At 36.4% G+C, this 12,685-nt stretch overlaps 1 protein-coding gene across 3 annotated transcripts; it reads right to left on the minus strand.

The window, feature by feature from the left end:
* Nucleotides 1-6,416: 6,416 nt before the first annotated feature.
* Nucleotides 6,417-12,461, minus strand: LOC138323537 (UPAR/Ly6 domain-containing protein bou-like). 3 transcript variants are annotated; one of them, XR_011208562.1, is made up of 4 exons: nucleotides 11,668-11,839; nucleotides 9,879-10,031; nucleotides 7,547-9,239; nucleotides 6,417-7,473 (listed from the first exon to the last, which is right to left on the minus strand). XR_011208562.1 is itself a non-coding variant. In XM_069268205.1 (3 exons), the coding sequence occupies exons 1-3, from the start codon at nucleotides 12,357-12,359 to the stop codon at nucleotides 9,028-9,030; spliced, it is 426 nt and encodes a 141-aa protein (XP_069124306.1). In that variant the 5' UTR covers nucleotides 12,360-12,461; the 3' UTR covers nucleotides 6,417-9,027. The 3 variants fall into 3 exon arrangements, 2 of the variants coding, with proteins under 2 accessions (XP_069124306.1, XP_069124305.1); XM_069268205.1 differs by lacking the exon at nucleotides 11,668-11,839 and adding an exon at nucleotides 12,299-12,461 and having other exon boundaries at nucleotides 6,417-9,239; XM_069268204.1 differs by having other exon boundaries at nucleotides 6,417-9,239.
* Nucleotides 12,462-12,685: the final 224 nt, after the last annotated feature.

A 12,685-nucleotide genomic window follows, 5' to 3' on the forward strand; every position in this document is an offset into this window, starting at 1 on the left:
CATGCTACTGTCCATCGTTTCAAATTCTCGATTTGCGTCATAGAGCCACGTCAAGGTCGTTCAGATTATCTTGAGGTACGGTTTGGATGAAATCGACCTTTGACCTCCAACTAACTTCCATCCTTCGTACCTGACAACGCCATCTTTCGCAATGACCACCGCGTATGTCACTCACCGCCACTTGTCGGAAAGTTTACATTAGCCGAAATCGGTACTGAAATATTTCCATCTTATATCTGCTTTATGATCTGCAGCTTTATACTTATTTGTCTCCTGATTTTTTCAGAAGCTCGAGTCTCAGGATCCAGGCGCCATATCACTAACCTTACATTGGTGGTGTCGAGCTTATCTCTGCTGGGACGCAGTTCATGAGTTAATATACAGCAAAGGAAACCAGATATTTCAAAGGAAGATTTCAAACTTTACATAATGAACGAAACATAATCTTGTAAAATAAAATGCAATATTTCAACTTCTTGACTAAAAATACGTCGGAATGATAATCCGCAGGCGGAGAACGGGTTTGGTGTCTGCTAGTGCTAGTCAGTGCAATTTGTAGAGATTATGTTTCTTTCGTGCTAAAAGGAATTTAAGCTACGGAGGTTTCAGATTGTAACAGTACTTTAGGATTACAGTAAAACTTAAGAATAATCACAATAAATAATAGCAATTTTATGCATATTATTTCACAGTCTTTTTAACGACGATGATGACGATGACCTCAACGATGAAAACGGTACATCGCCGCGATTGCCCATTCCTTGACGACACGATATGACCTTACAAGACAATGTACCGTCTTTCACGATGAAACTTTACTTTGCACGTCGATATTATGACATAACACGACGACGAATAAAAATCTTTTTTGGATGGTGATAAGACATTAGCGGCGATGATTCAACATTTCTCGGCGATGGTACAACCTTTCAAGGAGATTATAAATCATTCGTGACAATGATAAGGCTTTCACTGCATTATATATGTATACGGCGACGACAATCATTCGCGACGATGATTCAACGTAACGATAATGCTTCACGACGATGTTAAACTATATCACAGCGATGATACAACCTTAAGCGACACGGCAATGATAATGAATTAGCGAAAAAATGGGAATGGTGAACAACATATTGATGTTTTTTGGTCCATTAGACTACCTGACGTTTGAGGCCGAGTTCGTAGTCTATAGGACTACCTGACGTTTGAGGCCGAGTTCGTGGTCCATAGGACTACCTGACGTTTGAGGCCGAGTTCGTGGTCCATTGGACTACCTGACGTTTGAGGCCGAGTTTGTGGTCCATAGGACTACCTAACGTTTGGAGGCCGAGTTTGTGGTCCAGGTACCTGACGTTTGAGGCCGAGTTCGTGGTCCATTGGACTACCTGACGTTTGAGGCCGAGTTCGTGGTCCATTGGACTACTACGTTTGTGTCCGTTTGAGGCCGAGTTTGTGGTCCATTAGAGACTACCTAACGTTTGAGGCCGAGTTTGTGGTCCATTGGACTACCTGACGTTTGAGGCCGAGTTCGTGGTCCATTGGACTACCTGACGTTTGAGGCCGAGTTTGTGGTCCATTAGACTACCTAACGTTTGAGGCCGAGTTTGTGGTCCATTGGACTACCTGACGTTTGAGGCCGAGTTTGTGGTCCATTGGACTACCTGACGTTTGAGGCCGAGTTTGTGGTCCATTGGACTACCTGACGTTTGAGGCCGAGTTCGTGGTCCATTGGACTACCTGGCGTTTGAGGCCGAGTTTGTGGTCCATTGGACTACCTAACGTTTGAGGCCGAGTTTGTGGTCCATTGGACTACCTAACGTTTGAGGCCGATTTTGTATTCCATGGTCCATTGGACTACCTGACGTTTGAGGCCGAGTTTGTGGTCCATTGACTACCTGACGTTTGAGGCCGAGTTTGTGGTCCATTGGACTACCTGACGTTTGAAGCCGAGTTCATGGTCCATTTGACTACCTGACGTTTGAGGCCGAGTTTGTGGTCCATTAGACTACCTAACGTTTGAGGCCGAGGCCGAGGCCGTTTGTGGTCGATTGGACTACCTGACGTTTGAGGCCGCGTTTGTGGTCGATTGGACTACCTGAGTTTGAGGCCGAGTTCGTGATCCATTGGGACTACCTGACGTTTGAGGCCGAGTTCGTTGCCCCCCGAACTTATGTGATTTATCAGTAAAAAGAAAATAGATCAAGCACAGAACACGATACTGGACTTTTCCTGATTCCGTGCGAAGCATCATGATTTGTCGATATAAAAGCACATTCCTCTGATCATGTTCGCCTGCGTACAACATGCTATCGTTCATCTTCACGTGATTTATCAATAAAGTCGCCATCATGGGCAAGGCACGCGCGCGCCCCTTCCGTCATTCGGTGCACGTCCATCCTGAAGAAGGTGCGGACACAGCAATCTACCCATACCTATATCTATAGCGCGTTCCAATGATATTACCCAATTGTTTTGTACTGAATAATGCTCTTACTAAAGGTACATGTTGTCTCACGAGAAATTGAGCTAGTTAAATTTCAAAACAGGAAAAAATAGGATTGAACGTTAGTTCTCTCTGTAAACGTATAAACCTTAAAAAGAAGGGGTTCCAATCTTAGATTAACATATCACCAGTTCACCAACGACAATATATAGAGAATATAGTTTAGCAAAAGGGGTCGCAATGGCTGTCCGGATACCCGGTAAGATGTCTTCGACCTCTGAGCTGCAGTGGCCGAATTAGTTATTCATCTCGGGAATGAGGTGTCGAACTTAACACACTTGGCTCTTATTTTCCTATTAGCACTTTGCATGCCTGTCGTGGCCAAGCTGCTAAGGTGTCCATAGCCGAATCTTATCCAACTACTAGTCCTCGACCTCTGTGTCACGGTTCTATATCAATGTCACAAGGTCTAAGAAGTCATTATAAATTTAGGTTATTACTTGGTGCTATGCGATGAGCGATGGTTTTATACGAGTGTTCCAGTTTCCCTCTGTCAACACAACCGTACAAAGTCTTGAAGTGGTGCCGACTGTCTATTCATGCTTTACAAATTGAACATGACATGTATAATATTATATCTGAGAATTAGTTACATTAGTAGTTTAGCCCTAAATGACCTTGGTTGTCGATGGGTCGTAAAACTTACAAACAAACAAATAGTTACAGTATATATTTATTTAAGTTGTCTAGATAAAAAAAATAGATGAAATAAGTATACTCTACATGGTGTATAATTGTTTTTATTCTAAAACTTGAAAATGTCTATGGACACTCCGGCAGGTCGAATTTATAGATAAATTGTAACTAATTATCAGATTCAGATCCATGTGGCGTGCTTATGATAATGTATTAACTCTGTTTGTTTGAAGTTTTGTTGATTAGTAGCGCTCTTCGCGTCTAATACACATACAAATTGATGATAGTATCGATCAACAAAGTGTTAATTGTAAAAGATGAAACAGATTTGCTCTGATGTCATGTAAGACACGCGCATCGTTACTAAGGTCTGAGTGGCGGAAGTTATATATACTTCTGATGTGGTAGGGTCGGACAAGTCTCAGATAATGCTCCAGATTTATGTAAATCACGTCAAAAGTTCTAAAACGTCTGCCTTCTCTCATTCTGACGATTAGAGTACCATGTAATCTCCACATTCTGTGTAAATCATGATGTGGGAGTTCACGGCGTAACCGTGGTGATTGCGTAACCAAGGTGATACTTTTACATATGTATTAGGTCAACGGACTTCAAGATATAAACATACTGCTCTATGGTAATTTTCGCGGTGTCTTATTAAAGCGATTACCACACGCACGGACCATGTAGTCGTGGGACGGGTCATAATCGGGAGGGACATTACGCACAGTGTATGAACGGAAGTGTATAGTATTTTTTTAAATTTCGTAGTTGCGAGTCTGTATAGCGGTACTCGGTCACTTGCTAGGACAAATGAAACAATCAATCATGGATAATTCTTGCAAATTTTATTCATTCTATAAGTTTTTGTTGTAATTTTCGGTTATAAACGGCGTTATGGATAGAAATTTGAACAACCAGTGACTAATGAAATGTTGAGGGTTAACCAGCATTAACATTTGAGACACTTGTTGTGAGTTGATCTGCTGTTCATCATCGAAGAATTGAGACACCCGCCTAATATTTTGCACTATTTTAAGGTATTCTGTCTGTCTTTCATTACTTGTAGCACCATCACAGGTCTATAAATGAATCCAACAATTGCATTGTTTTGAACTGGCGATGTATAGTTGCTTACGAGGACGCTTATATAGTCGATGTATTATTTTCAAAATCATGTTCATGAATTTGTTTATATTCATGTGATGAAGACGTCTATAATGTTAAACATATTTGTAGTTACGAATAATGCCGATATTTGGTGTTTTACCGACCTGTACACCATGCCTGTTTTCATTCATCCCGCTTCGATACTCTTATTAAAGCGATTACCACACGCACGGACCATGTAGTCGTGGGACGGGTCATAATCGGGAGGGACATTATTCATCGGACAGTCATTTTTGTCCTCGTCAGGCCCTTGTAAGTACAAGTTATTATATAGACACATTTGTATTGATTCCAGTGTAATAAAGAACCGCTAATAATAATATTTCCTCTAAAATACACACATTTACAGTAGACTGTCAGGCGGTATGACGGTCTCTTTTCGGGCAATTATTTTCATTTTAGCTTTGAATAAAAGTTAAACTCGAGTAGGCCTACACATAAATTGGATGCCGTAACTCTCAATTACATGACATTCTTTGCAAGAAAATGTTTTCGGCCAAATATTTAAAAACATTTGAATGACGGCGAAATAATGCCAATTCTAGGCTCGCTACTGTTATATGGAATGATTTACGACCATATCTGGTCTAAATCTGGAACTACGTAGCTTAAACATGATACAAGAACCTGGTCACGCGAGCTGTCTCCTGGTTACGTAAACAATGTCACCACAGATGTGCAGGCATGCGCTCAGCCCGTGTGATAGGTTCTGTCGTCGTGACCCCTGCCCCCGGGCCTGCATCCGTGGGTGTCGGATGACGGTGTGACAGGCCGATTCAGGGACGGCGTTGAAATTGTAACCCAATCAGAGTCGTCCCGTTCATAATGGGTCGGCGCGACATCAGAGGAATGACAATGCAGGTTATTATTCAACGTGACATAATGGTGGCATGGAGCACAGGGACCTGAAAATTACTACAGTTTTAAAATATATATTTAGACCTATCCTAGCGTCCATAGATCTTTTTCGTAGTTTTTTGAGTAAATATAAAAAATAGTAAAATCGTACATCTGCTTGCTTCTCCTATTAGTTTACATACCAATGGAGAGATGGGATTTTTCTAGACCTAAAAAACGTGGGAGTAAAAATGATTCTCAGGCACCTGTGTCACAGAGCTGTGACCGTCGACTGTCGTATGAGAAGAGTGTTACGCCTTTAAAGCTGTAGTTCTTCATACAGAACAACTGACATCTTCACTATCCTGTTCGTATTTCATTTTTATTTTCAAAATCAATTCTATCTTTAATTTTGTAATTAGCTCCAATTTCTTTTCTGGCTTTAAACAAATGTTATGTCACTCTGAGAAAATGCGGATTTCAATGATTAGACATATTTTAACCTGCGATTCTGGCTCGGCCTATTACTACATGTTTATAAGTGAATAGTATGTCTTTAGGCAATGTTTAGTCTCTACTAAATTCTGTATAAGCAAATAGATACGGCGTTCTGGAATAGTCTTTTGATGTTTGTAAACTTGCTGTTTAATATCACAGGGACCTGAGAATTAGTTAGGCCTACAGATTATATAATCATGGACCCACCAGAATGCCTTAAGACCATTTTTAGACGTTTTAGAGCTCACCAGAGTGCCTTCAGACCATTTTTAGATCTAGAGCTCTAAAACGTCTAAAAATTGGTCTGAAGGCACTCTGGTGGGTCCATGATTAAATAATCTGTAACTAATTCTCAGATCCCTGTGTTTAATATGATACTGTTATCAAATGGGGACACGTTGTAAACCAATGAACGAAAGAAAGCTGTTCTTTTACTTAACAAAATTATATAATAACTATATCGTATCACAGGGGTCTGAGAATCAGTCGAGGTTTTTTTTTCAATTCGGACCCTCCAGTGTCCATAGAGGTCTAGATAAAAAATCATAATTCTAATCTAAATGGTATACAATACATTTGATAAACCATGTAGAATGTGAGTTTTATCGATTTTCAATAAAGGTTCCAGTGATCGGTTTCAAATCATGGGTGTCATGTAACAGCTAGTTATGAAGAGGAAAATTGCTGTTGCAAGAGTGTGGCATTTAAAGGGAGGTAATTCATTATAGTGAGAAACAATATTTCGAGATAATAAAACTACACACATTAGTATGAATTTCCATTTATTTTATTGAAAATATTCTGTACAATTTTTTATAAAAGGATATAAAATATACAATGCATATTATTGTGTCAGATTAATTGAGCTAAAATATATACAAAACAATTCAGAATTATTTTATTCACATCGGCCATAACAAAGAACCATTCCTGTGGGTTTAGGAAAGTTTTTCAAAGTTTTTAAAGGCGTGAGAAACCTATGTATTCAGCATCTGCTGAAAATCAATTGTCCAAATAGCATTTCTATAGGCCAATCAGCTATTTTTACCGATTATTTACAGTTGTAATACCCAATGAAGGAAAACAACAGCTCACACGAGCCAAACAGTTGGCGTCATCAATACATGCAGTGTTAATTACCACACACATTGTCTTTTATGTCATCAATTTTAGTTCTTATCTAACAGTTTTGAGGTGATGGTGACACAAAAATGAATTTTCTTAGCAACTGATATTTACTTCTTTTTCATTTCTATATGGGTGAAAATAATCAAACATTGGTCTACTAATTAAAGTAGATAAATATATTGTACAAGTATCTTAATTCTCATGAAATACTCTGGCATGTTAGCACTCAGCAAGTCTTATGCTGACTAGCCATTTTTTCCACTTGGTTGAGATATCTTATATCTTTAGAACAATCATTGTAAGATCATATTAGTATCTTCTACATTAGTATATATACACATGGCACATACTCTTAATCACAATATGTACAAAGATTCATACATTTTATTTACATCCTTCTTACAATCTTTTATACCTATATACAGTGTATATTGCCTAGTTTTGTTATAGAAGTGTAGTTACAATGTTAATCAATAATTTTGATTACAACACAGAGAGGATTTGATGATGTCTGTTTGACATAACAACAGTAATTCTAACTTCATGGAATGAACATTTACATATTTACATCTATGTAGGTATCTTAAACAATGTGAATGATAATAAATGAATATGTTCTCTGCTCCTTACTGATCACTTAATTCTGTTCACTGATGATTTTATTAACACCCTATACAGAACTACCAGAGTTACTTCCCCTCCATTTCACTATGTCAGTACTGGCAGAGTAAAAGAAAGGGAAGTAACTCTGGTAGATCAGAATGACTCCACCCAATATATATGCCCCCATTCCTAGGTTCGGAGAATCGCTTACACTATCTTGCACCTATCATATGAAAATATAAATACAGTATTGCAAAGTTCTTCTGCAAATAGAACACTGACTTATTTTTACATATATTAGTCTAAATTTGGTCCAATCAAGCATAATCCCTTTATTTTCTCAATTTTAATGTAAACTAAGAAATCATTGCGAATACTTTTCTAGTGATGATTTGAAAACAACAATCACACTGTATGGAAGACTAAACCACTCATGAGTTCATAACGGTGATGTCCCTAGAAAAATGGAGTACTTCTAATTGATATCCAAATTGTAAACATATCTATGGTAGCAAATCTGTTTTGAACAGGTTCCTGATACACTGAAATGTACAAATCTGGTGGATAATCAATATAATTCAGATTGATTTACAAAAACTAGAACAGCAATTCCCAAACTTGCTATAACCAGCATACTTTTTGACATGATACATATATACATGTATATATAACTGTTGAAACATTTACAAGAATATCACTCAATATTTATCATTTCTAAATTTCTTCTAAAGAAAATCACAATTATACATTTTAATTGAAACTTCTATGTAAGAACTGTTTGAAGCTGATATTGTGTCAACAATATCCTGAATCAATTAGCACTTAATATGAATACAAGATGCTGCACTTATACTTATCATTATAAGTTAATATTATATGTACAGAGATCTAAATTAAGTACATGTTATGTAATAAAGTTGTCAGTAATAAAGTTACCAAAAATAAATCATCTAGTTTTCTTAACTTCAAAACATTTTTTTTTGTGCAAGTCCATGTAATAACCAGAATTTTAAAGAGAAAATGACAGCAACATTTTACACTGCTATCAATGTTATCGGTAATCAGAATCATAACCAATTGGTATACTATATACAGGTCTTCAGATTTTACCTGTAACTGTAAATGGTAAATGATTTCAGTGTTAACAACAATATAACATAACATTATCAGAACGTCCAAAAGACTCCTGATCATGAGAGTATGGTATGTTTTTTTCATCCCAAAAAATATTAAATTTGCCTGTTGGGTTTGAAGCACTTGAAATACTTTTCATAAGTTTTGACTTAAGATTTGTGAGAAATGATGATTTCATTTCTAAATCTACTAAATATCAAGAGTCAATTGGATGCCCTGTCTAACTGCAATAACATATTTGCACTTACACCCGAATTAATAGTAATGCAGATACATGTTTTTCTTCCAGTAAGACATTTTCCTGCTACACATTTTCAGTTTCTGATAAATTAATATGACTAATATTTTCCTCAATAACAATGGATTACAGCTATTGATCTGTCCAGGTTATAATAAAATATTCCTGGAGTTCTAGATTATCAAAGGTACTCCTAGATTCCTGGAGTCTGTTCCAAGTACAGGAGATACGTCTCAATATCAGATATGTTTTACAGATGTAGAGTCAAGTTAGGAAATCATAAAACACTAATTTTATAAGAGAAGAAAGCAAGCACAATGGATACAACTAGTGTCCATTTTGTCCACATGGAGGTTGCAGCATTACAGTCGTCTGACGTACAAGTGTAGACACAGGCTCTGTACATACGATCGTGGTCAGGGTAGAAAATATCCTGGCATTGGTCTCCAAGGTCACGGGAGCTACAGAATCGATGAGTTCCGACGACACCTGTTAAATTCAGAAAATAAAATGAAATTGCATGTTAACTCAAACTTGAGAATGCAAAGCATTCAGTGCTCCAGTTAAGATAACAGTAAATTACCTCCAAATATTGTATGAACGTGTACAAATTACCATGCAATATTTGTATTACTAACCCAATTAACATGAGTGATTTTATCAGGAGATTTTTTTTTATTTAAACATATTTCATTTGCACATTATATACAAATGGGATTAGACACACTAGTTGTTAACTTATAATCAATCTTCTCCCATTATAACATCCACAGATAAAGTCAGAAGAAATTTAGTAAAGTCTATCTTTAAATGAGATGAATTTGAGTCATTTGTGAGTCTGCTTCAACTGTGATCTTGTTTCAGATATATATTTGTACAATCGCTATTCTATCATCAATAACTTTATACAATATAAATTTTATCAAAAGTTTTAGGTCCGTACCAAAGTCAAGTTCTACCCCACTCCTTCAAAAGTGCGTTTATATTACTCACCATTCCAAAAATTATCAGGATTTGGTTTTTAATAGTTTAATGTCCTATTAACAGACAGGATCATGTAAGGACGGGCCAACTTTGTTGGTGGAGGAAAGACTTTGAAAGTCACAAAATGTTTCTAATGAGACCTACCTCCCCACAGTCCTGTGATTTTGATGCAGTAGCGCGAGTTCCACACTGTACAATACTGTGAGGACAGAGGGTTGATTGTGAAGTCATGGTCAAAGTGCTCCTGGCAGTTATGGTCCAATGTAGAGTTACACTGGAAACAGTTAAGGCCTTGCACTGAAAATCATAATTAGACAAAATTTTAACATTAAACCTTTTAATAAGAAGAGGCCCAATGTGCCGTAATGGTCATTTGACAAAATACTAGTTTACCATATAGAAGAAATGCACAGTAATAGAACATTGGGATAAATAGCAAAATATAAATTGGGCTAATGGGCTTCTTGACCAAGTCTGTAGGTCAAGGTCATTCTAATGAACACATTTGAAGTCCTTCACCCAGAATGCTACAGGCCTAATTTCTGAATGATTTAAGACTTTAACTTACTGAGAAGTTGTTTAATTTGAAGATTTCCATCTATATGTACAGTATAGTTGATCTCTGAATGAGACCTTGTAAAATGTTTGCCTAGCTATTATTCCTGAAAATCTTAGGCCCAAACTCCGTCAAAGTCATGACAGTACTGAAAAAAATGTCTTTTATCTGTTACCTGATACACGTGACCTTGAATAAAGGACAAGGTCATTCATTTGAACAAATTTAGTAGCTGTCAACCCCGCTTGCTACAGGTCCAAGAAAAGGTTTCTGGGTCTCTATGTATAGGTTATCAACAAGAAATTATTTCAATATTTTAGACTTTTTGACCTCTAGGACTTTGAGAAGGTCAAGGTCATTTGTTTGAACAAACTTGGTACCACTTCAGCCTGCATGCTTCAGGCCTAATATCAGTACCCTGTAACCTGGGCCAATCGGTTATTGAGAAGGAACTTTGAATGAATGATATATATATTATAATACTCTTCATAATCTCAAATTTAACATTAAGGTTACGCTAATATACATTTGTAATAAAACAAAGTCATGATGTTTTTGTTCTTCAGCCAAATTAGTTGATTCAATGTCTTACATTTGTTTTTTTTCATAAAAAATACATGTGTTCAATTGTATAATCAATTATCCATAAAAAAAATGCAACAAATGTACAGTAAAGTGTTTCTTTTATTGAACTACCTTGTATTGCAAGAGTTATAAAAAACATATGTACAGCACATGATGTATTTTAAAATTAATTGACAAAATAAGTATTCATGCATGGATGCATTCTTCACATCACAATCACTATTGATTCAACAATAAATTTTAAGTAAAACTATGTGTATATTAAAACAGAAAAACCTGCAAGTAATTTTTTTCTGACTGATTTTCACAGAGATGTTTTGATCATTTCTGAGGTAATTTGTTGTGCATGTCTAGTATGTTATTTTTCATGTAAGTTCGACTACCCATGTGATATCTAGGCAATTAACTTCTGTCTTTGCTGCTACCAGGATATTTTTTTAAACGTTTTATTTTTTTATATATATAAAATTATATGTTATCAAGTATGTTAAACCTGATTTTCCGTGGGAAATGACCAGATATTATATATAAATTAAGAATGGGATAGACAATTTTCATACAGGACTATGTATTTTTTTACCTGGAAATCATGAGAGTGTATAAACATGCAACACAGATACAGGTATACACATGCATGTGCTATTTTTAATTGGAGTTCGACAGTATACACTGTACGTTTATATTATAAGTATTAAAAAGAAAGTCAAACTTATGTGTTTATAACAATAACACATCTTGTCTCGAACTTAGAACCACACCTTGTACAGGTGTGCTAATTATCGGTTATCATACCTGTTGAAATGGTCGTCAAAATGACGACAATCATCGCCCCCAAGTGGTACAAATTCTGCATCTTCTTTGCTCAATAAATGTATCGCTTCTCCACACAGTGTTTTCGTATACAGTTATATATCGGTTTGAAAATGGCTTCACTTCCTGTATTATTCACACCTGAGAAATCGATCGTAGCGACACCTGTAATGTGTACATACCTGTCGACTGATTCACCATTAAAGGGGAATAACTCCTCGATTCGAACTTTCCAATAAAAATTGTGTATGTTTAGTTGTCTTCATGAAACAATGTTTGATTCAATACATGAAAAAGTGCACACACTAAGCATGTTTAAATTTACTTGATATAATTACAGTTTTAGATATCTGACAAAAATATGTAATAGATCTAATACGAAAATGATGGACGTAGACTAGTATACAATGATTAAATAATTAATCAACAGTGACTTCTGGTGTACGACTCTCCGTTACAATATCTGTAGTGAAATTAGTGTTCATATAAAAGTAAGTATTTTTCCAGTGATTGTCTAATTAGTAATAGGTACAGCATATATGATCATAACACTTCTTGTCTCGAACTTAGAACCACACCTTGTACAGGTGTGCTAATTATCGGTTTATCATACCTGTTGAAATGGTCGTCAAAATGACGACAATTGTCGCCCCCAAGTGGTACAAATTCTGCATCTTCTTTGCTCAATAAATGTATCGCTTCTCCACACAGTGTTTTCGTATACAGTTATAATCGGTTTGAAAATGGCTTCACTTCCTGTATTATTCACACCTGAGAAATCGACCGTAGCGACACCTGTAATGTGTACATACCTGTCGTCTGATTCACCATTAAAGGGAAATAACTCCTCGATTCGAACTTACCGGGGAAAAAAATTAGAGCGGTTTTCCAATTCAAATTTGTGTATGTTTAGTTGTCTTCAGTGAAACAATGTTTGATTCAATAATTGAAAAAGAGCACACACTAAGCATGAATAAGTTTACTTCATATATTTACAGTT

This window comes from Argopecten irradians, chromosome 5 (genome assembly GCF_041381155.1).
Source record: "Argopecten irradians isolate NY chromosome 5, Ai_NY, whole genome shotgun sequence".
Taxonomy (NCBI): domain Eukaryota; kingdom Metazoa; phylum Mollusca; class Bivalvia; order Pectinida; family Pectinidae; genus Argopecten; species Argopecten irradians.

What these genes read in the sequence shown, in the direction of transcription:
- LOC138323537 (XM_069268205.1), bottom strand. Translation starts at nt 12,359, where the DNA reads ATGCAGAATTTGTACCACTTGGGGGCGACAATTGTCGTCATTTTGACG. An exon ending in TTTGACGACCATTTCAACAG is followed by an intron (nt 10,032 to 12,298) that starts GTATGATAAACC and finishes TATGATTTTCAG; the next exon opens with TGCAAGGCCTTAACTGTTTC. An exon ending in AATCACAGGACTGTGGGGAG is followed by an intron (nt 9,240 to 9,878) that starts GTAGGTCTCATT and finishes TGAATTTAACAG; the next exon opens with GTGTCGTCGGAACTCATCGA.